The following is a 21,496-nucleotide window of genomic DNA, read 5'->3' on the forward strand; positions in this document are numbered from 1 at the left end:
TCTCCTTTCTGAGAGAGCATACACCTTTCTTTCTGAAAGCCCCTTTTCCCAGTAGGAGTGGATACCGCTTGTAGAACCAAGCAGCAGCATCACTCATGACACTTGTCCACATTCTGGAAAGCAGAATTCAGAAGAACATGGTGCCAAATAAGCCATTTGAAAAATGGCTTTTAATGTTTAAACTACAAAATATTTTTATTGTACACGCGTGCACATGTGTACACACACTAAAAACCTCAAAGTTCAAACCACGGAGTTGCGTGAGTGTTGGTGGTAAAATGAAGAACACACAAACATAGGAAGTGTTCCATATTTTGCTTTAACAATGCATCTTCCAGTTACATAAAATGATTTTTAAAAAGAATGTTTTCCGTGTGTGTGTATATACAGAGAAAGAGCAGCGAGAGAGATCTAGTAGTTTAAAAGTAACTGAATATCTTTTGTCACAGACATCCTAAGTAGGATTTGGGTTGTCTCTCTCAGCAACAGAAATTGGACCAATAGAAGATATTACCTCACCCACCTTCTCTCTAAGGTTAAATTAATGTCTTTCTCATAATTGAATAATTAAACTCACCTTTGTCTTTCAGGTTCCCCATCAACATCTTCATCAGCACTACAAGTAGCACTAGAATCATTGTCTGAATTGGGCTCTGGTCTTGCTGTATTACTCTGCTGTGACAGGCTAAAGTCCATTTCCTCAGGTTCTGACTTTTCCTTGGGTTTCTCCAAATCCCTCTCTTTGGTATCATTCTCTATTTTCACTTGAATATTCTCTGGTAACCTCATTTCAGCGTCTACAGGTTCTGCTTTGGTATGCACTGGAAGGTTGAGCACAGGCTTAGCTTCAGCTGGGTGGCTTCTACTGTCCATCTCCATTGGCTCCTCTGCCTCGTTACTTATTTCTTCCTTAACTTGGAGCTCAATATTCTGATTTTCAGCTGTTTGTGTACTTTGGGCTGCCGAGGAGGGGGATGTGCTAGGTACAGTTTTAATGGCAGATTCCTGTTCTGCTGTTGTCTCAGTGGTTATCCTAGAAGCAGAGCTTTCAGACACAGCGTCTTCACTGGGTTTGGAAGCTTCCACTGGTGAAGGAGATGGAGCACTCTCTGTATCTGAACTATTTTCAGCACCTGAAAGACATTCTTGCATAAGCACTCAAAATATAATTAACAAGCTCTAACCGATAGCGAACAATTTCTCTCATTTTACAGCACCCACATTTATACTATGTGTCCCACACTACAAATACGACTACAAGCCCCTGCCCCAAGAAATCATTCACCACTTAATTTCACACCTAATGCAAGTGATGACTTTACATGGGAAGCTTTTCATCATTTGTGAACAATCCAAGTAACTCATTTTCAAACATGAATTACACAAATTTATTGCATATCGCAGAAATCTTTCTTTCAAAACTTATTTTAGCTTTAGGTATTAGCCACAGGCTATACAGGCTAGAGTTGTAATTCAGCCACTGAAACACAGGATGCAACATGAAAAGTCTGCTATTGGCTTTCACACAGCAGAGTTGACAAATTTTCAGAAAACAATGCTGTGAACCACAGCTAGTGACAAACTAGGGCTTTCAATCTATAGCAAGAATTGTAAATTAGCATTAACAACAACATTTTGTACCATTTTAAAATAAATGGTAACTTTCATTCTAGTCATTGTCCCACAGAAATAACTTCAGTAAACTGGAATCTTAAGGCAAAATTGCCTAACAAAAATTTAATAAAGTTTAATATAAACTACAAATGCTAAGGAAGAGCCATGGTTGCATAATATAGCATAATAGATTCTATTCAGAAGTCTTATTTTAATATATCAATACTCATTGCTTTAAAAAACATTTTTACAGGAAATATTTAGTTCAAATATAACATCCTCACAAGCTTTTGGTATTTTTAGAAAGAGCATCTACATGCCCTTCCCATTCAGCTGATGTCTACTGCAAAGTAGATAGAACACTGTACAGCCTACAAGTTAATTGAAAGGTTTAGGTTCTCTCAACTGTCATTTAACGTACGTAACCTTTTATAAACCAAGTACATGCCGGGTAAAATGACAGTGGTTCTGTTTAAACAGAACCACAAAGCAAAGGAACTTCTCAGGTTTTAATGGATAAATTCACCGAAAGGGTTTTTAATCTTTTATGTTAAACACATGGATGTGGTAAAATTTAAAGACTCCTCAATTCTAACTTGTTAAAGCTTCTCCATGATTTGAAAAACCTTATTATTAATTATTGGCGTTTATATAGATGGACAATTTTCTGAATAACATGTAGACATCTGCAGCTTGAGACATTACGTCAAATATTCTGATTCATAATTTATGAAGGTTACTGAATACAGTTCTACATAAGGATGGCCAAATACAGATTTGATGGTGAGTCTGCAATTATGAACAGCTGCAGCCAACACAAAAAGCTGGTAAGTATTTGCCTGCCTGGAACTTTTCAGAGGCTAGTTACTAGCTAAAGACTATAAATTCATGATTTTTTTTACACACAAGGGCAGTTTTATGCAGCCATTTGCTATCATTACAATCAAGTTACAAACACTGGGTCAGACCAGTAGTCCATAGAGACCAATATCCTGTCTTCCAACAGTGGCCTGTAGTTTTGGTCTTCACAAAATTTCCTGGCAATGAGTTCCTTAGGTAGACTGTGTGTTGTGTGAAGAAGTACTTCATTATGTTTGTGTTAAACCTATTGCCTGTTAATTTCATTGGGTGACCCCTAAGTCTTGTGTTATGTGAAGAGGTAAATAACACTTCCCTATTCATGTTCCCCACACCATTCGTGATTTTATAGACCTCTATTATATTGCCCCTTCGTCACCTCTTCTCTAAGATGAACAGTCCCAGTCCTTTTAATCTCTTCTTCTATGGGAGATGGTCCATACATCTGATCATTTTTGCTGCCCTTCTCTGTACTTTCCCAATTCTAATATACCTTGTCTGAGATGAGGCAACCAAAACTGCATGCATGCAGTATTCAAGGTGTGAGCATACCATGGATTTATATACTCGCATTATGATATTTTGTTTTATAATTATCCTCTTTCCTAATGATTCTTAATACTGTTAGCTTTTTTGACTGCTGCAGCACATTGACCACATGTTTTCAGAGAACTATCCACAATAACTCCAAGATCCCTTTCTTGAGTGGTAGTAGCTAATTTAGATTCCATCATTTTGTACGTATAATTGGGATTATGTTTTCCAACATGCATTACATCGCACTTATCAGTACTGAATTTCACATGCCATTTTGTTGCCCTGTCACCCAGTTTTGTGAAATCCTTTTGTAACTCTTCAGTGTCAGCTTTGGACTTAAATTTATTTAGACACAGATATAGTAATCCCACCTGCTAAACTTCAACCCTACAGTAAGAGTCTGAAAACTCCACTGAACTATTTTAATTAAATAGAGTGTAACTTTTTGATCATTTTAAGTGACAACTTCTGCAGGTGGTCAAATATCACAGGCAACTAAAATGGTGGATCATTTTAGTGCTGGTAGAAGTTTCCTTCCAAACCAATTCTGACATTTCAGTAATTACCCTCACTGTCTTCTGGATTCTCTTCTTCATTGGATGCTTCAATATCTTCATCCTCCTGAGCAGAGACGGTTGACGCCACGCTTTCACACTGCGATACATCCCGCTCCTCACGAGGCCTTCGTGAAGACTAAGGCAGAAAGAATTGAGATTTACTACATCTTGAAAACTGCCATATATTAATTTTAAATGCATTGTCTCTCCACTTTATATCAGATTTAGAAGTTAAAGAACCCCTAATTAGCACTGATGTTTCTTTCTGCACTGATTTATAACTTGTTTTAACTCAGGCAGTACTGCAGGGGGCCAAAGAGGAATACAGTATTCCAAATGCACAAAAGCTTTCAGATACATGCAGCACCAGTAGTTATTTCACCTGTTAACATCCCTAAGTAATGCCAACTAGTGTCACTGTGCCATAATCCATTTATTTTCCAAGGCTGTAAGCACTGGCCTAACTCTGCTCCCACTTAAGTTAAACTACTCCTGCTGATATTGACTTAAGTTAGGCCGGCACTATGCTTTTGAAAATTCCACACCTGGTGTTTTACTTTAACTATATGTCCAGCAGCATTCAGTTGCTGATGTTTCACTGGCTATCCTCACCTGTTTTGCACTGTGAGTGTTGTTTAATAGCTACATATTTCAATCCAAAGATGTTCTTGGTCGATGAAGCCCTCGATACAGGTGAGTTTGCAAAACACTTTGGAATTCCTCAAGAGGAAATGTATTATACCAAAAATGCAAAATAATATTACTACTAACTTTTAAATTTAAAGTGATCAATCCCTCTAAACTGTTTATCTACCCAGGCAATGAAAAGCAGCACCAGCTGCTAGAAGGTTTCTGTTGCAGAGCAAAAACGGGCAAAATGAAACAAAATGGGAGGCTTAAGTTTCTATTGTGAGCTTCAATGCCTAACTTTAGACCAAACCCAATTCTCTCCAAAAATTGTTTAATCCAGTATGATTTACTCACTTTCTGTTTGTGCTGTTGAAGGAGGTTGTCCAGATTATGTCTCCTTTTATAGTTAAAGTAGAAGTTTTTACACTGAGCTTCACTTTTAGTTCCAACCATTTTGGCTATTGCTGCCCAGTTGCGACCGTGTTCCACTAACCCTGTTCAAACAAAATGCAAGCTTAATATTTACCATGATAAATAATCAGGCTAACCAGAAATCAAGTAAACCACACACAAATTCCACTTGAAAAAGGTCTGACAAACACAGATGCAAGAAAATGGGGTAAAAAAAAAAAAATCACACCGTCCTTGAAATGACTCTTGTTGCAATAAAGAACCCACCCAACAGATGGAAGCCCTGCACTTCATAAAGCATAGCAGGATGCCTCTGAAGCTATCCCATTCTAAAGTTTTGTCAATATCTGAAAGAAAACTAGTAAGCACATTCCCTCCCATGTGCTCATTAGCTAGGTTTTCAGACTTACTATAGAAAAAGTAAATTAAAAATATATTTAGCAAGAATTAACTAGTGCTGTTAGAAAGCTGTCAGCACAGTTGCCTCTCCAGATGACAATGCTCAAACACAGGGGTTCTCAACCTGGAGGTTGGGACCCCTCAGGGGGTCGCAAGGTTACTACATGGGGGGTCGTGAGCTATTAGCCTCCACACCAAACGCCGCTTTTCCTCCAGCACTTATAATGGTGTTAAATATATAAAAATGTGTTTTTAATTTATAAGTGGGAGGGGTCGCACTCAGAGGTTTGCTATGTGAAAGGGGTCAACAGTACAAAAGTTTGAGAACCATTGCTCAAACAGCTGTTGTGATGACAAATCCCCAGAAACCAATAGCAGCACCAATACAACAACATGAATGGTGCAGCTTAAAGCCTTTATTTTTGTTAAGTAGTAATCAATTGGTACATTAAAATTTGCCAAACTTCTTGCCAAGTTACAATGTAAACTCACATTTCAGATACAAGAATCAATCTAATGGAAAGGGTATTTATGTGACTTATAAGAAGGTGTTACTTAGTGCAAATTTCAGATGCAAATTTTCATTCACATCAGTTTCATAGTTATATAGAGACTGTTTTGTAAAACCATTTTCTATCAGACTGTTGATGGCCATAGCTGTAAACTGAAACCAAATAGCTTTTCCAACAGATTGGGAAAACCAACAAAAACATCTAAATCTGCATGTTTGTTTGGAAGATTGGTTTGCTTAGTGTGTATATCTGCTTCTAAGAAAAAGCTCCTTTCAAACATAGAATAAAAGTGAGTCTCCCACCTCATTCATTCAAATTAGCACCGCAGAGACTAATTAATAACCAGAAGTGAAACCAAAGCTTTAGAAGGATTACCTTTTTTTGCAATTTCCATTTCTTCTTCTGTCCAGCGGGAGGTCTCCACAGGCTCTGCAGAAGCTGAAATAGCAAACGGTGAGTCTCATTAGACAGAGAAAAGACCAGGATATGCCCTTTCAGCAAACATTAATCTATTCATCTGTTTACATTAAGGCCTGTCTCCAAGCTATTTGGGAAAGCTGCGTGGGACAGTGGGAGGTGGTCAGTTTCTATTACACCGAACTAAGGGTGGGAAAGGAGTCTTTCTGCTCTCGTCAGAGCAAGATACTAAAGACTGGCTTGTCTATAAACCTATGTGATGTCCAAAATGTTTATTCCCAGAAAGGAAAATTCCTATGTAACATGGAAGATGATAGAATTTGGCACATCTTGTTTTGCGTTAACATACATGAACGTTACCAGCTTTGTAAACAGCTGCTCGAGTATAGCATGCTCTGGTATCGTGTGTGCTCCTTGCTCCCCAGCTTTCCTAAAAATAATGTAATCCATTTCCCCCCAAATTCAAGTCCAATACCGCATGAGGGAAGATATAGTTCTTACAGTGCATTTCACACAAATACTGCCAGTGAGCTTGCCTAACAGACTAAAATACTTCTGATCTCTCATTAACAGGCAACAAAGCTTTGAGCTTTGATTTAAAAATACTCAATAAATCAGGCTCCATGGATGTCAAGAGGAAGAGAGTTCCAAAGGCACAATTCACAGCTGATACAACATCCCTCTGACACAGTTCAAGGTTAAACAACAACCCCCAAATTCTGATTTTGTGGGTATCTAAATATACAAGTCTTCATAAACAGTTTCTACTGTACGGAAGCAATTTCAAAATTTAACCAATGCAGAACCCACATAAAAAAAATAGCTCGTGAGATATGGTTTCTTTCAAGAATAATCTCTCAGGCTGCATGTTGCTACAACCATCCATGAATTCTAAAATGCCATCAACTTAACTTGTCAGGTAAAGCACAAAGACAATAATCCAATGCAAAGACAAAGATTAAGAGAGGAAGTTTATATTTAAAATTATAATCTCTGCACTTTAAAAAATACTTCCCTGCATTGAAATTATGATGCTATATTGAACAACCAGAAAAAGTGGAATTTTTAAAAATCTAAACGCAGATTAATTCTACGGCCATTAGCGTCTGAGCTATTTTTAATTAAGTTTACTATAAACATGAACTTGTCGCTTGTTTTTACTGCGAAGTATTCTGGACAATAAATATTCTAAGAAGCCAGGCTATTTCTAAAAGGTTCATCTGCATTCACCCATTAAAACAGTCAAACGTTTAGTTCCAATAACTAACTCTCTGTTCTGCCTGATTGTACAAAAGAGCCAATCCCCAACAGGACTTGGGATAAAATGACAAGATCTAAATTCTAGATTCTTAGAGAGTATTTTGGTAGCATATTTTAATCTGAAGATTTTCATGGAAAGTAGGAACCCCTTGTCCTCATACATCTGTAAATGCTGGAGTATTTCACTTCCCATGCTACACATCATAGAATCACTATAATACGTTTATGTAATATTCTCTTCAAAATTACTTCAAACACTGAGCAATGCTCCCAACATCAAAATGATGTAAACAAATAAATTCTCATCTCCATTTTACAGATGGAGAAACAGATGTTAAATGACATGCCCCGAACCACAATGCAAGTCAGTGCCATGGCAGAACCATCATTAGAAGTTGGGAGTTTCTGATTTCCAGCCCTGTGCTCAAGCCCCTAGGTTCACATTGGTTCTCCACACTCTTGAACTATAAATTGTCCAGCTACACACAAGGCCATGTTATGGGGAGGTCTAACAGGAAACTGTCACGTATTAAAAATATCAGACAATCTCTGGAATAGCCTTGAAGGCTGAACTAGTGTTCCTGTTAAATACATGGAACTCAATATAGCACTGAAAACTCAGAACACACACAATTATTTGCTAATGCTTAAAGTTATAAATTAAAACAAAATCATTGGAAAATATTCCAAATTCCAATTTCTGCCAAGTGTCATGTTAATGTTATGCTAGGAGAAAAACCAAGTATGGTCTTGGCCCAAGTAGGCTACTGAAAATCTCAGTCACAGTCAAAGATAACAAATGACTATTTGCATTTCATTTTTTTTTTTAAAGCAAGTCATTAATGTAAAATACTTCGCTCATATATAGCCCTTATCTGAATAGCTCAAAGTTTTGTTTTTTTGGTTTTTATTTTTATCAAGGAGGATGTAACCAGCCACATTTAATACCTGGGAGAAACAGAAGCACATGAAGGTGAAGTTACTAGTCCAGAATTACACAGCAGGTCAGTAGACGAACCAGATATAGAACACACTTCTCCTGGCCTCCAGGCACTAGAGCACATGGCTTGCCTTAAAAGGCTACAGAGCATTGAAAGACAGAAATATAAAGAAATGGAAATATAACTGGCACTTCTATGCCGTCTTACATTTTCAAATTGCTGTAGCAAATGCTAACTAGTCCTTAAGTCACCCCTGCAAGATGGTTAGTCCCATTTTACAAGCGAGGAAATAAGGCAGCAAGATTAAATGATTTGTCCAAGGCTGTACACTGACAGTAGCAGAGCTGAAATTAACTCCAGAGGTTCTGGCTGCCATCTCGGTCATTTCACTAGACCCTGCTACCTCACTGCTTTCGCAAAATACAAAATCCCACCCTCTGGAAAGCCCTCTGAGTCTAAAGGTTTGAAAGCAAAAATGTTCAGCACCACTATTTTATTTTAGTGCCACATATGTTTGATACCTTACAATCATATCTGCCATTAATATTTTACAGATGTATACATAGATTTTATAGATGTATACAGAATATTTAAAAACACAGCATGCAAAGTCGCTTCCTTAAGGACTCTTCTACAGTCAATAGTGAAGCAGTTTCATGCCTAAAACTATACATATTATAAGGCAGATAACACTGGTCTACAATTTTTGAGAAGTCGTCTGCTTCAGAGATAAAATGTGCTATTTATTATGTATTTTGATGTGCTGAATTCAAATATAACAATTAAAACAACTGATTGGCTACTGTTTCTAAGATATTTAAGTTTTTACATTTTATGTCTATGTATATCGTGTAGATAAGAGTTTTAATCATAAATTGTAAACCTAGATCTTTTCATGTGTTTATGGTTGCTTTACATGATATTTCACCTGTCCTGTTTATGTAACACTTTAAAAATCAGCAAAAGGGTTATATAAATAAAATTTATTCTGAAACAAAAGGCAAAAAACTATTATGTACATAGTTTAGTCCTATTTAGTGTCTACTCGGCACTTCTTGGCTTGTCTCTTGTATTCATTAAATGGAGCATCTCTTGTCACTGTCCAGCAATAGTCTGCAAGCATTGATGGGCTCCATTTGCCCTGATAGCATTTCTCCATTGTTGCAATGTCCTGGTGAAATCGCTCGCCGTGCTCGTCGCTCACTGCTCTGCAGTTCGGTGGAAAAAAATCTAGATGAGAGTGCAAAAAATGTATCTTTAGTGACATGTTGCAAACAAGGCTTTTGTATGCCTTGAGGAGGTTTTCCACCAACAACCTGTAGTTATCTGCCTTGTTGTTTCCGAGAAAATTTATTGCCACTAACTGGAAGGCTTTCCATGCCGTCTTTTCCTTGCCACGCAGTGCATGGTCAAATGCATCATCTCGAAGAAGTTCATGAATCTGAGGACCAACAAAGACACCTTCCTTTATCTTAGCTTCACTTAACCTTGGACATTTTCCACGGAGGTACTTGAAAGCTGCTTGTGTTTTGTCAATGGCCTTGACAAAGTTCTTCACCAGACCCAGCTTGATGTGTAAGGGTGGTAACAAAATCTTCCTTGATTCAACAAGTGGTGGATGCTGAACACTTTTCCTCCCAGGCTCCAATGACTGTCGGAGTGGCCAATCTTTCTTGATGTAGTGGGAATCTCTTGCATGACTATCTCATTCGCAGAGAAAACAGCATTACTTTGTGTACCCAGTCTGCAGACCAAGCAAGAGCGCAACAACCTTCAAATTGCCACAGAGCTGCCACTGATGTTGGTCATAATTTATGCACCTCAAAAGTTGTTTCATGTTGTCATAGGTTTCCTTCATATGGACTGCATGACCAACTGGAATTGATGGCAAAACATTGCCATTATGCAGTAAAACAGCTTTAAGACTCGTCTTCGATGAATCAATGAACAGTCTCCACTCATCTGGATCGCGAACGATGTTGAGGGCTGCCATCACACCATCAATGTTGTTGCAGGCTACAAGATCACCTTCCATGAAGAAGAATGGGACAAGATCCTTTTGACGGTCACGGAACATGGAAACCCTAACATCACCTGCCAGGAGATTCCACTGCTGTAGTCTGGAGCCCAACAGCTCTGCCTTACTCTTGGGTAGTTCCAAATCCCTGACAAGGTCATTCAGTTCACCTTGTGTTATGAGGAGTGGTTCAGAGGAGGAGGATGGGAGAAAATATGGGTCCTGTGACATTGATGGTTCAGGACCAGAAGTGTCATCCTCTTCCTCATCTGACTCAAGTGAGAATGATTCTGGTGCATCAGGAACCGGCAGTCCTTCTCCGTGGGGTACTGGACGTATAGCTGATGGAATGTTTGTATAATGCACAGTCCACTTTTTCTTCTTTGACACATGTTTCCCAACTGGAGGCACCATGCAGAAGTAACAATTGCTGGTATGATCTGTTGGATCTCTCCAAATCATTGGCACTGCAAAAGGCATAGATTTCCTTTTCCTGTTCAACCACTGGCGAAGATTTGTTGCACAAGTGTTGCAGCATATGTGTGGGGCCCACCTCTTGTCCTAATCTCCAATTTTGCAGCCAAAATAAAGGTGATAGGCTTTCTTAACCATAGTGGTTATACTGCGCTTTTGTGATGCAAAAGTCACTTCACCACAAACATAGCAGAAGTTATCTGCACTGTTCACACAAGTACAAGGCATCTCTGCTCACTTTGGCTAAACAGAAATGTGTCCCTTTGCAAAATCAGACACTGACAAATAAGAGAGCACGACACTGTATGATTTCTAGAGCTGATATAGGGCAATTTGTTCAGCACAGTGATGTAAGCTTAGTTATGATTGCATCATCCATGACTTCTAGGAATAACATGATGCAATTCATATCACGTATGATGCAATACCAGCTTCAGATTGCATCATTCATTGTTTTGCCTAAAAAGCAAGTACTGTCCAAACCCAGTCAGATTTATTCATAGATCCAGTCAAAGATGTATTTTAGTCATTTCTGGTTTAAATTGAGATCCCTTCCCTTTATAACTCACTTATCCTCTGCCATTCCCAAGTCAAGGGTCGTATGTACTGAACCAATAGCATATCTTGAAAACTAGAGCCAATCAACAATTTTAAGCATCATTTTTGTTCTCAGTGACCCAGAATTAGTAAAGTTTGACTACATTTATTTCAGAAGCATTTTGGCTGCAGAGCAGTGTAACATGTTATATTCCTTTCTGCAATAAAAAAAAATGAAACTATTCACAGTTCCTCTCAGTATATCTATGCATATGTTTTGTCCTTCTAATCATAATTTGCACATTTAAGTAATCAGAAAAGGACACTGGGCTTTAGGATACCCTGAGTCTAGCCCCACCTCTACTATTGATTTGCTGTGTGACCTGGGGTAAGTGACAAGAGTTCTGTGCTTATTTTCCATGTCTCAAGTTTATAAAATGGGGATCGTAGCCATTTTTTAAAGTGCACTGAGATTCAGAGATAAAAGATGCTAATTCTTACATCTATTGTAATATACTCCACACAACTGATTTGTGGAAAGAGGACAAGTTTAGTCAGAGCAGCTGGGCACTTCTCAAAAGGAAATTTTGTACTTTTCACACTCTTATTCTGCAACACTACACGCAGCAAGGATTTATATATAAAATATTGTGAAGGCTCTGAAGGGATTTTGTAGAGCCTCTCTCAGACTTCTTCTATTATAAACCTATTTGCATGCTGTAACAGACACACTACACTACTGAACACAAACCAAATAGAGAGAATGAAAGGGGTTGCAAAACACCACAGCATACCATGGAAAAAAACAGGGAAACTAAGAACAACAACAACAACAACAAAAAACCACAGCCCCAAATGCTCTAAAGTATTTAAGGAGTTATTCTGTGAAGGGAATTATTCCACTGACTCCTCTGAAGAGAATGAAATAGTTAATTACTTATCATGCTGACGCCTCTTCTACACTCATTTCCTGCATATTAATCTCCTACACTCATCTGGGCAACCAATCATAAGCAAAGAAAAATGAATGAAAGTTAAAAAAAAAAAATCTATGCTAGTAAAAAAAAAAATGCAATCAACAAGTCAGAGGGGAAAATATTCTCCACCTGCTTTATTTCAATGGATTTGGTGTCACTCAGGTTTAATATTGTTCTGAATGATGTTCAGCCACTGCAGACAGCTCAGCCTCTTCACAGACTAGAACCCCCCTTCCCCTCAATTTATTCTTGTTTATCTGCCATTGTGCATACTATAGAAAGCATTAGCAGGAAACAGGAATCAGCAAAACGAAGTTAAGTAACATGGATAGGGGAGAAAAAGTATTCAATCCATTAAAAAGCTTTCAATGTGGAGTCTGGTGACACTTTAAAGACTAACATTTATTTGGGCATAAGCTTTGGTGGGTGCATCTGAAGAAGTGTTTTTTTTACCCATGAAAGCTTATGCCCAAATAAATCGGTTAGTCTTTAAGGTGCCTCCTTAAAGCTGGACTCCTCGTTGTTTTTGTGGATACAGACTAACACGGCTACCCCCCCTTTCAATGTGTGTTTTCATAAAACTGCAAAAAAGTTAGACTATACGAAGACGTTTATTGTCCTAGTTTAAGAAAATGGAAACAAAAGGAGGTCATACTTGCTGAGATAAATGCGTGTGGCAATCTTTGATGTTTACAATTTAATGAGCACTTACTCTCTTCTTTTACAGTGCTCTTTCAGAAGGGTCAGACTCCATGAGCAATAACCAGAGAAAGATTTTCTAAAAACTCTAATAGCACAAACCAGTACAATACTGGTGTACTCAACAGACACCAACAACAGGCAGCTTGCAATGATTGGAGGGAGGGGAGGCCAGGAATCTTATGCTACTGTGGATAGTTATTTATATTTTGAATAACATCTGCAAGCTAGAGCCAAGCTCAGCTTGACCTCTGGGTAGAGAAAGCTCAAGCAATAGAATAGTGCCATTTGCTGCCAGCTGTCACCTTACTTTAATCCTATTTTTAAAATCCCTCTCCCTTGTTAATTTTTCTGTATTTCTAATGCATGAGCCAATGTGGCTCATTTTGTTTACTTCCTTGTTTCTGCAACATCAGACTATGACAGCAGGAATGTGCACTCCTCTAGGAACTCAGCCAGCAGCAAGAGACTGTACATGGTCTACTGGTCTGTGCCACCAAAATAATACTTTACAGAAAATTCCTTAGCTACATAACGGATTAAGAAACAAACCAACCAGCAATCCATTCCAGATATTGTGGTAAATCGAATTCTTGGCCTAAATTGCTTGTTAGTAACCATCTAGGGCTAGGTCCTGCAAATGGATCCATGTTAATACAGTTCCATTTGCAGGATCTAGCACTAACCCTGCAAATGTAGAGAAAAATAGTCTTTGTACAGTAAGACCATTATTGGTGTTCTCTTATACAGTTTTAACATCTGATCTGATTTTACTTAACATCTGTTCATATTGATACATATTTTTAGAAGTTTGATAAACTTCTTGATGGTCTTGTTTGTCAATAAATGACTAGAATTGAAAAAAAAAATGCATTGTATCCAAAATGGAAATCTGTGCATCCACAAAGAATGATCTCATTGATAAAGTGCCTTTCTGCCAGATGGATCCCAACGTGCTTTACATAAATACTACTCACAGGGTTCTGGAGGTGGAGGAAGAGGTGGTGGTGGCTCTTCGGTAGCAGCAGCAGCGGCATTTGCTGCTGCAGCTTCATTTGTCATTGATCTGGTGATCCTGCCCTTACGACGACCCTGACTGTTGGCAGTTTTTCGTCCCCTAGGAGTAGCCTGCTCTGTTTCCTCTGGTGCAATTTCTGTTTTATCCTTCTCTTTGGTGTTCTCTCTGGAGTGAAGACAAAAGATAAAAGAAAAGCTTCAACACGGATATTAATAAAGAGTATACTTCGTAGGCAGGTATAGGTGAAACTGAATCAGATATAAGAACCAAGTGTAAGCTCACTTTTCAGTACTGATGGAAAGAATAATGGTTTGTAAAGCAATCAGGCTCCTCATTTCTCCCCCCCCCCCCAAAATCAGAATTTATTTAAAAACAAATGGAGCTACACTCCATTAACAACTAAAAATCAAAGGAAAAAAAAATCTACCATTTCCTTACTGATGGTACCAGGTATGTCCTTTTTTTGCTTTTAATAGAATGTCCATTTTCATATAGAAACATAAGCATCAGCAGAGTTAGTGGGCCACTTCACCTTGAATGGTCCCTTGAAATGCATTAACTACTTGTGCTAAACAATCTGTTGCACCTTGTATTTACCGGTGATACTCGGAATACATTTCCCAGACCTAAAGAAGAGCTCTGTGTAAAGATAGTACCTCATCGTTTCTCCAATATACTGTGACCTACACAGCTACAACAAGCAGCATACACGAGCAGCAAACATTTAAACTGAAACAAAAAACTTCAGAAGGGCAAGAAAAATTCCATCCAAACATTAAGGATTTTCCATTGATCTGACTGGTCCAAAGAGTCAGAGAAACAGATATGCCACAGAACAATTCTTTATGCAATCAGCAATAATACAATTCTAAATAAGGAAATTCTATAGTGAAATTAACTATCAGGTTTATTGCTTCCATTTAATACCAATTCCCTAAATAAACAGCAACAAAAAACTAGCAAAGAGCAACTGCATTAGGAAAAAAAAGTCAAACAAAGCAGTTCATTCTTATTACATATACTCACTTAGATTCCTCCTTCTCATCCTTTTCCTCTTCATCTTTCTTTTCTTCCTCTTTTTTCTCTGTTTTTTCTGCTTTCTCCTCTTCTACTTTTTCTTCTACCTTTTCTTCTTGTGAAGGACGTGCAATTTGCTGCTGAAATGAACCATTGACACACTAAGGCTATATAAAACACTTAACTGTGTAAATGAGATGCATTTTTGTCGTAATAGCATTAACACCATCCATATTATTAAAAGAAGTTACCAAGATTTTACATTAGAATGTTCATCACAATTTACACATCAATTTAAAAGTTGGGCTTGGATTATAGAGATTTTACAACAATAGGGACATCTGCAAATTAAAAACACATGGAAATGGTTTGGCAGACCAGTTGGCATGGAACAATCTGCCTGTAGCCTTGAAGTTTGTTTCAACCACCACATTTTGAATATTTCCTTCAGTCCCTCTCAATAAATAAATTATTTTCTCTTAAATTTGACTGATTTTCAGTAACCTTTATTTGGGAACTTACTGCATTTTATTTTGTAGATTCCATGGATGTACTGCCTTCCTCAATAGAATAAGTACAATGATAGTGAAGACACAGTACACATAAGTTATTCTTTGTGCTGTCTTCACAAACAAGTCTATACACACTATCATATATAACATAATATAATATGGAAGAGTTTTATGTTAAACACACCACTATGGGCCCCCAACACACGAAGCCTGAAAATTAACAGCTGTAACGAACAAGTTTTAAAATAGTATTCAGGAGACGTCTAACCAAAAATCTTGAAAGTATATTTCAAGAGTAGCAATGTTAACTTGCTCTATTTTAAAATAGTAATACATGATAGTTTACAACTTGGAAACAGAAGATCTATCACCATGAACATTATGTACAGCTCTAACCCTCCTAAGGGTAGTCAGCAGTATCAAGCACTACATTAGGAATTTCATATTTCACTAGATTACTTTAAGCAGTTGGGGAGGAAAGGTATCGTTTAGAACTGTAAAGTTCTTTACTATATTTCTCAATGACAACAAAAGATAGTTTTATAATCATGTGGGTGTTGACAAAGAAAAACAGTTTGCAAATATCAGAGTAATTACAAACAGGCTCCCTTACCCTGCATTTATGCAGTCCTAATTTAACTGGCAGTTCTAGCCTTAACTTTGTCTTGAAGCCTGGGCAAGTATCTGCTTCTGCTAAGGTAGTATAATGCCATTAGCTTCAACCACCAGTAATACATTTGATATAAACTAGCATCCTTTTTGTTGCCCTTTTCCTACAGCCACACATGCAAGAATCTGTTGTGTACTAATTCTTAAATATAGCTATAGTCGACATTTACTGAGCAGGGAAGACTTAATACCGTTTCAATACTCTCATGGGGTTACTGCCCCTAAAACACTTCACAGAAACTGAACTGTACTTGCTTCTTACTGGCTCAGTTCATATCTACAACTCAAACCCACCTGAATCACTTTTACTGTTCTTCATTTACATGACACCAACGTCAGTTATTTTGATGTAATGTAAGATATCTACATTCACATTTTACAAGTTTACCTTTGACATCCATGTCCAAATTCCTGCAACCAGCATGGTAGTAGCAAGTGCTGAAATCTATTTACATTTATTATAAGTCAGCACAGGTCCCAATTGGGACTGATGGATTATTCCACTGGTAGCCTGATAGAAGCGAAGATATTTAAAGACACTTTCATTTTTTCCTCCCTGTTGTTTTCAAACATACTATTTTAATGTGTTTATTATATCTCCTATAGCTATTTCCATTGTTACCTGTAAACCTATTAATCTATAACTGAAAATGGTGGGATGAATTTGTGTCACCATCCCCACACCTCTTCCCCCCAAAAAAACCCATTCAACTTCCGTGCCTGGCTTAGTTATTAGGAATAATCTAACATTTGCCAACTCAAATCTCTCATGCGGTTTCCAGATGGGCTGAAGAATATATAAGATGTGTTCACAGGGAAACATTTTATACTAAATTAAAAGAGATGGACCTTTAAAGGTGGCTGTAAAAATATTTTCTTCACATGTATAAGCTTTAATGTCCTTATGCTCCCTGCTGTGTTGCTGCCTTTGTTACAGAGTACTCTCAGGACTTCCTCAAAAAAGAGAGCACCAAGAGTCAAGTAAAGCCAAGCAAAATCCAAGAGACAGGTTTCTTTGCATTTTACTTATATACATTTATATTCTGCAGTATATAAATGGATATATTTCATTAAATTTTAGCATTTGTATCTACACAATAAATGTAATTATATGAGCAATTAAACTTCACGCTTGAGGGTTGTAAGCATGTGATGATCAGGAAGAAATTCCCCTGCTCTCAGTGCACAGCATTGTACAATTATTATATTACAATTACTTCTTAGGTGCAGCATGGGGGTGGTTCACCTTCTTCTGAAGCAATGCTTAGTTACTATCCAGACACCTAGCTAGATGAATTGTGCAATCCAGTCTGGCAATTCCTACTGAATATTATGTATTAGTAGTATTGTGATAGCACCAAGAGATCCCAATCTGGGTCCCATTGTACTACATGCTGTACAACTAGCCAACTCCATAAAGATTGTTCCCGCCCCCAAGGGCTTGCAATCTAAGTTGTGGTCTGGGCAGTACTCCAGTGAGAGAAACCTGATCTCAGATCATCAAAGATTCTTTCCTTTGACAACATAAAAATATTTTTAAAACAGTATCAAGAATGCGTGAGATGGCACGTGAGTAACACAGAGCCTATGTACAATTAAGTCACTACGTATGGTATCGTTTAGAAAACGTGCTCATAATTGTTGATTAATGCAGGAAAAGCTTCTGCAAGCAAATAGCAAATATGATAAGAATGCTTGCTTTAATCAGCCAATTTCTATAAACTAAACATTCCAAAAAAGAAACCATAGGGGGTAGCTTGTATATGTAAACCAAAGTCAAGGTGCAGGTATTTTAAGTGTGCACATTATATATACACAAACAATAAGAAGTCAGTCTGTTTAAAAACCCTGGAAAATTTATTGAAGGCTAAAACCTACTCTCTATCTGCACTTAAGTAGTTCACCACACAAATCAAATATTACTGAGAGACCATTCAAACATGCATGGCACTATTAAAAAAAACAAAGACTAAATCTTTTTCCCTAAGACTTTACAATTTTGCAAGCATTTACTATTGCATATATGACTATACATAAGAGTAAGCATATCTAATTAGTGAAACTACAAAGGGAGTAACTCCATGATTTAACTGGGGGTTATACTAGATGACCCTTGCTACCCCTTCTAACCCTATGATTTGGCCCTAAATTCACATAACAGGAGGAAGTAACAAATGGAAGGGAAATAATATAATATAGGCTTGAGTAATTCATGAGTCTTGAAGGTAATATTGTATTGCATATACATGAGTATAGCTCAAGTGCCTCCTCAAAAGGGTGTACTGAGAAGGGACTTGAGAATGAAGAAAAAGGTGAAGTGTCAGAGTCAGGAAGGGGGAAGCAAGCCTAGATGTACACATGCGAGAAAGACAAAGGGGATAAACAAGCAGCTTTGGCTAATGTAAGTCATGTACAGTTCAGCGATCACTCTCTCTCCTCCTTAGACCCCAAACACGCAGATGCCTATAAAACATAGTTGTCAGTTCAAAATTCCCTGCTTGTACGGATTAAAATCAGACTCCCAGATATACTTTAACTGCAAAATATGCTTAAACATCTGCTCAAATAAAAAAAAAGTTTAACATTAAACTCTTGGGGAATTTTTCTCTTGAGTACAAGGAACAATTTGCCTATGTTTTGCAGAAGTCTTTGAATAAAGTCAGTGTGCTGCAATGCGTAGATGCAACACAGGGTCAGCATGATTTTTGCTAGTGGGGTTTTAAGTAAGGGCCTTATTACTAAATCAATGTGTGTTGCTGGATGTCTAAATACAGAGACAAACAGAAACAAGAATTTTAGTAATTATTAAATGCCTTAAAAGTATCTGAAAATTCACAGAAGGACGAGGAGAGAGTTCTGGGAGTTTTTTTCCCCTAGGAGCTTAAATGCTGTGCATTAACAGGATTAAATTGTATATAGTCCATTGAAAAACTCCTGAAAATAGGCTGGATAAATGCTAATAGGCTCCTTCGTATAGCAGTGGCAGCGGATGTCATTGGTACATAACCAAATTAAGGTTGGAAGTCATCCTGAATATATTTTATAAAAACTAAATTGCTTTTGACTTTTTAAAAATATGAACTGAAGTAGATATTAACAGTTAACTTTTATTTATAATCTTCCTGCAAAGTATTAACATCTCAATATTGGTACTAGTTGGTTTTCCCAAGTATTCATTTAACACAATGTCAGTGAGACATGCTGAGGTAAATGTTTTTGATTGTCCTAGACAGGACAGTATGAGAAGCAAAGAGTTTAGATGAATCGCAGCTTCAGCAAAAATCTGGATTTTGTATATAACTTGCCTGAAAAAATAGCTGGATCATCAGAACACCCCAAATTGCTTTTATCTGCCTAATTTAACACTGCACATTGTCAATAACAGATTTAAATATGTTTTTTTCCCCCACAGTGAATTTTTCTAGCATTCAATGCTCTATAGGGCAAAGGCAGGTTAAAACACAAACCTTAAACAGCTGAAGCCTCAGTCAACGACGTACCTGCACATTCATCTGTCGATTAAAACTCTTACTATCCACAGCACAGGGGTCGGGCTCTAATGCAAAATAAAACTCAAAAGCACAAAACCCACAGCACCATCAATAGCTCCTTAGCATGGGCGGGCTGGCTGACCCAGCAACGTGTTTATTCCAGGAAACTTTGTCATCCTGCCACGTAAGCTGCCTACAGAAGAGTTGCCCATCTCACATGCAAGCTTCTAATCTCACAGGGGTTACTCAAGGTAATCCCCACTGAGCTGCGCTTGATTGGCTGTCACAGAAATACAGCAAGTTTCTGCCTGGTCAGATCACTGGACTGTACCACCTGCTGCAAAGACATATGGGTTGGCGCACAGACATCAGTTTATGCTGACAATGCAGATCTACTATGGAAAAGTACATTTCCAAATTACTGACTAACATTTCTCACCAGCCCCATTTTCAAATTTTATTCCAAGACAGCCTTAAAAATACTGCTATCCACTCAAATTAATCTTCTGCTTTTCACTAAAACAGACTTTATTTAGTCCATCTAAATTATAGATATACACACTACACACATCAATGGCCAATTGGAGGAAGGATCTGTAATAAGATTATTACTATTTCCCTCTCGGTTGAACAATAATTTTGCTTCAAAAACTGCTGGTGCAACCAAACCAACAAGATCATAAACCACTGGATGGCGTTCTGAAATACAAGCAACTAGATCCTCTCTTGTTTCACTCTGAAGTGGTTAATGTAATGCTGCTCTTCCTCTACATGTGCAAATCATAAACAGAAACTGTTTGTTGCTGTGCCTAGATAGCTGTTACTTCTGGGTTTCCAGTATATATATCAGGATTCACATAGCCTGTAATCATCACTTCACAGAAGGTAAGCTGGAAGTTCTCTGGTGAGCATCCTTTTTTAAGAACAGACTACATTTTGAGACTTGACTATCAGAATATCCCTTCCCACTAGTTGGCAGTTTTCAACCAGACTTTGCATTTGCATCCATGCCACGCCACTTTCTATTGTGCAGTAAAAAACACGTTTGCTTTATTTTAAAAAACTCATACATGTGCTACAAGACAGACACTTGTCATGTTACCTCCCCATGCAGTCTGTTACAAAAGTTTAAATTGTATCTTTATTAGATGTCTTTCCCCTTCTAGATTTACTTTAACTAAACAAAAATATGTCTCTTACGACACAATAAACTCCACATTTCTTAAGAACTTCATATGCCATAATCCAGTACTCAGGGCCTTCAAAATAAACATCCGTTTTGAGACCTATGCTGGTGTTGGCCAAGTTTAAATGTTTGCAATTGTACTAGCTAAGAAAATATTTAGGTTTTTAAATCATAACCATGAGTAATAGCTGTGCCAGTGTAATATCTTTATGCCCTCTACTGGAGAATTATAGCCTGCCTGCACTTGTTATCTGTTTCACTGCATTATTATCGGCCTCGCTTCTAACTTCTATGACCCTATATGCTGGCATGCTTCTTTTGAAGTTACTCTATTACCAGTGCAAAAAGATCCTGGGGTGCATCCTAAACCCCACTACCTTGCTGGGAAGCTGGAAAGGATAAGGTCAATTAATAGTGGAGAAGGGTCTCCTATTTGCTCTAATCTTTTAATGGGTACTCACGAGTAGTTTTTCCATTTACTGTGAAAAATACCACCCTCCATTGGACTAAAAAAGTGACGCCCAATGATGTTTAGTGTGTCCATCGTGATGTTTCAGGTATTATAGCCCAATAGCCGTCATTTTTTCCCCAAAGGTGACAAATAATTACCTTTACACCCATAAAACAAAGACTCCAGGCAAACAAAATAATGTGATTTCTCAAAGCTTTCAATTGCTAGAGAATACAAGTGTCTACATTGCAGTTATGGCTAAGGAAATTACATTTATAACCACAATAACTATAAGCATAAGTACGGGTAATT

At 37.7% G+C, this 21,496-nt stretch overlaps 1 protein-coding gene across 17 annotated transcripts in view; it reads right to left on the bottom strand.

The window, feature by feature from the left end:
• Positions 1–21,496, bottom strand: part of NCOR1 (nuclear receptor corepressor 1) — a 104,918-nt gene that overhangs the window by 34,741 nt on the left and 48,681 nt on the right. For 14 of the 17 annotated variants that reach the window (XM_034752327.1, XM_034752321.1, XM_034752320.1 and 11 more), the window contains 6 exons: positions 14,885–15,015; positions 13,818–14,023; positions 5,894–5,956; positions 4,551–4,690; positions 3,576–3,702; positions 578–1,133 (listed from right to left, as the gene is read on the bottom strand). In XM_034752327.1, the coding sequence (XP_034608218.1) occupies positions 578–1,133; positions 3,576–3,702; positions 4,551–4,690; positions 5,894–5,956; positions 13,818–14,023; positions 14,885–15,015 (1,223 nt within the window). The remainder of the gene's footprint in view (positions 1–577; positions 1,134–3,575; positions 3,703–4,550; positions 4,691–5,893; positions 5,957–13,817; positions 14,024–14,884; positions 15,016–21,496) is intronic. The other 3 variants (XM_034752328.1, XM_034752322.1, XM_034752313.1) reach the window with 1 other exon arrangement.

Source organism: Trachemys scripta, chromosome 18 (genome assembly GCF_013100865.1).
Source record: "Trachemys scripta elegans isolate TJP31775 chromosome 18, CAS_Tse_1.0, whole genome shotgun sequence".
NCBI lineage: Eukaryota > Metazoa > Chordata > Testudines > Emydidae > Trachemys > Trachemys scripta.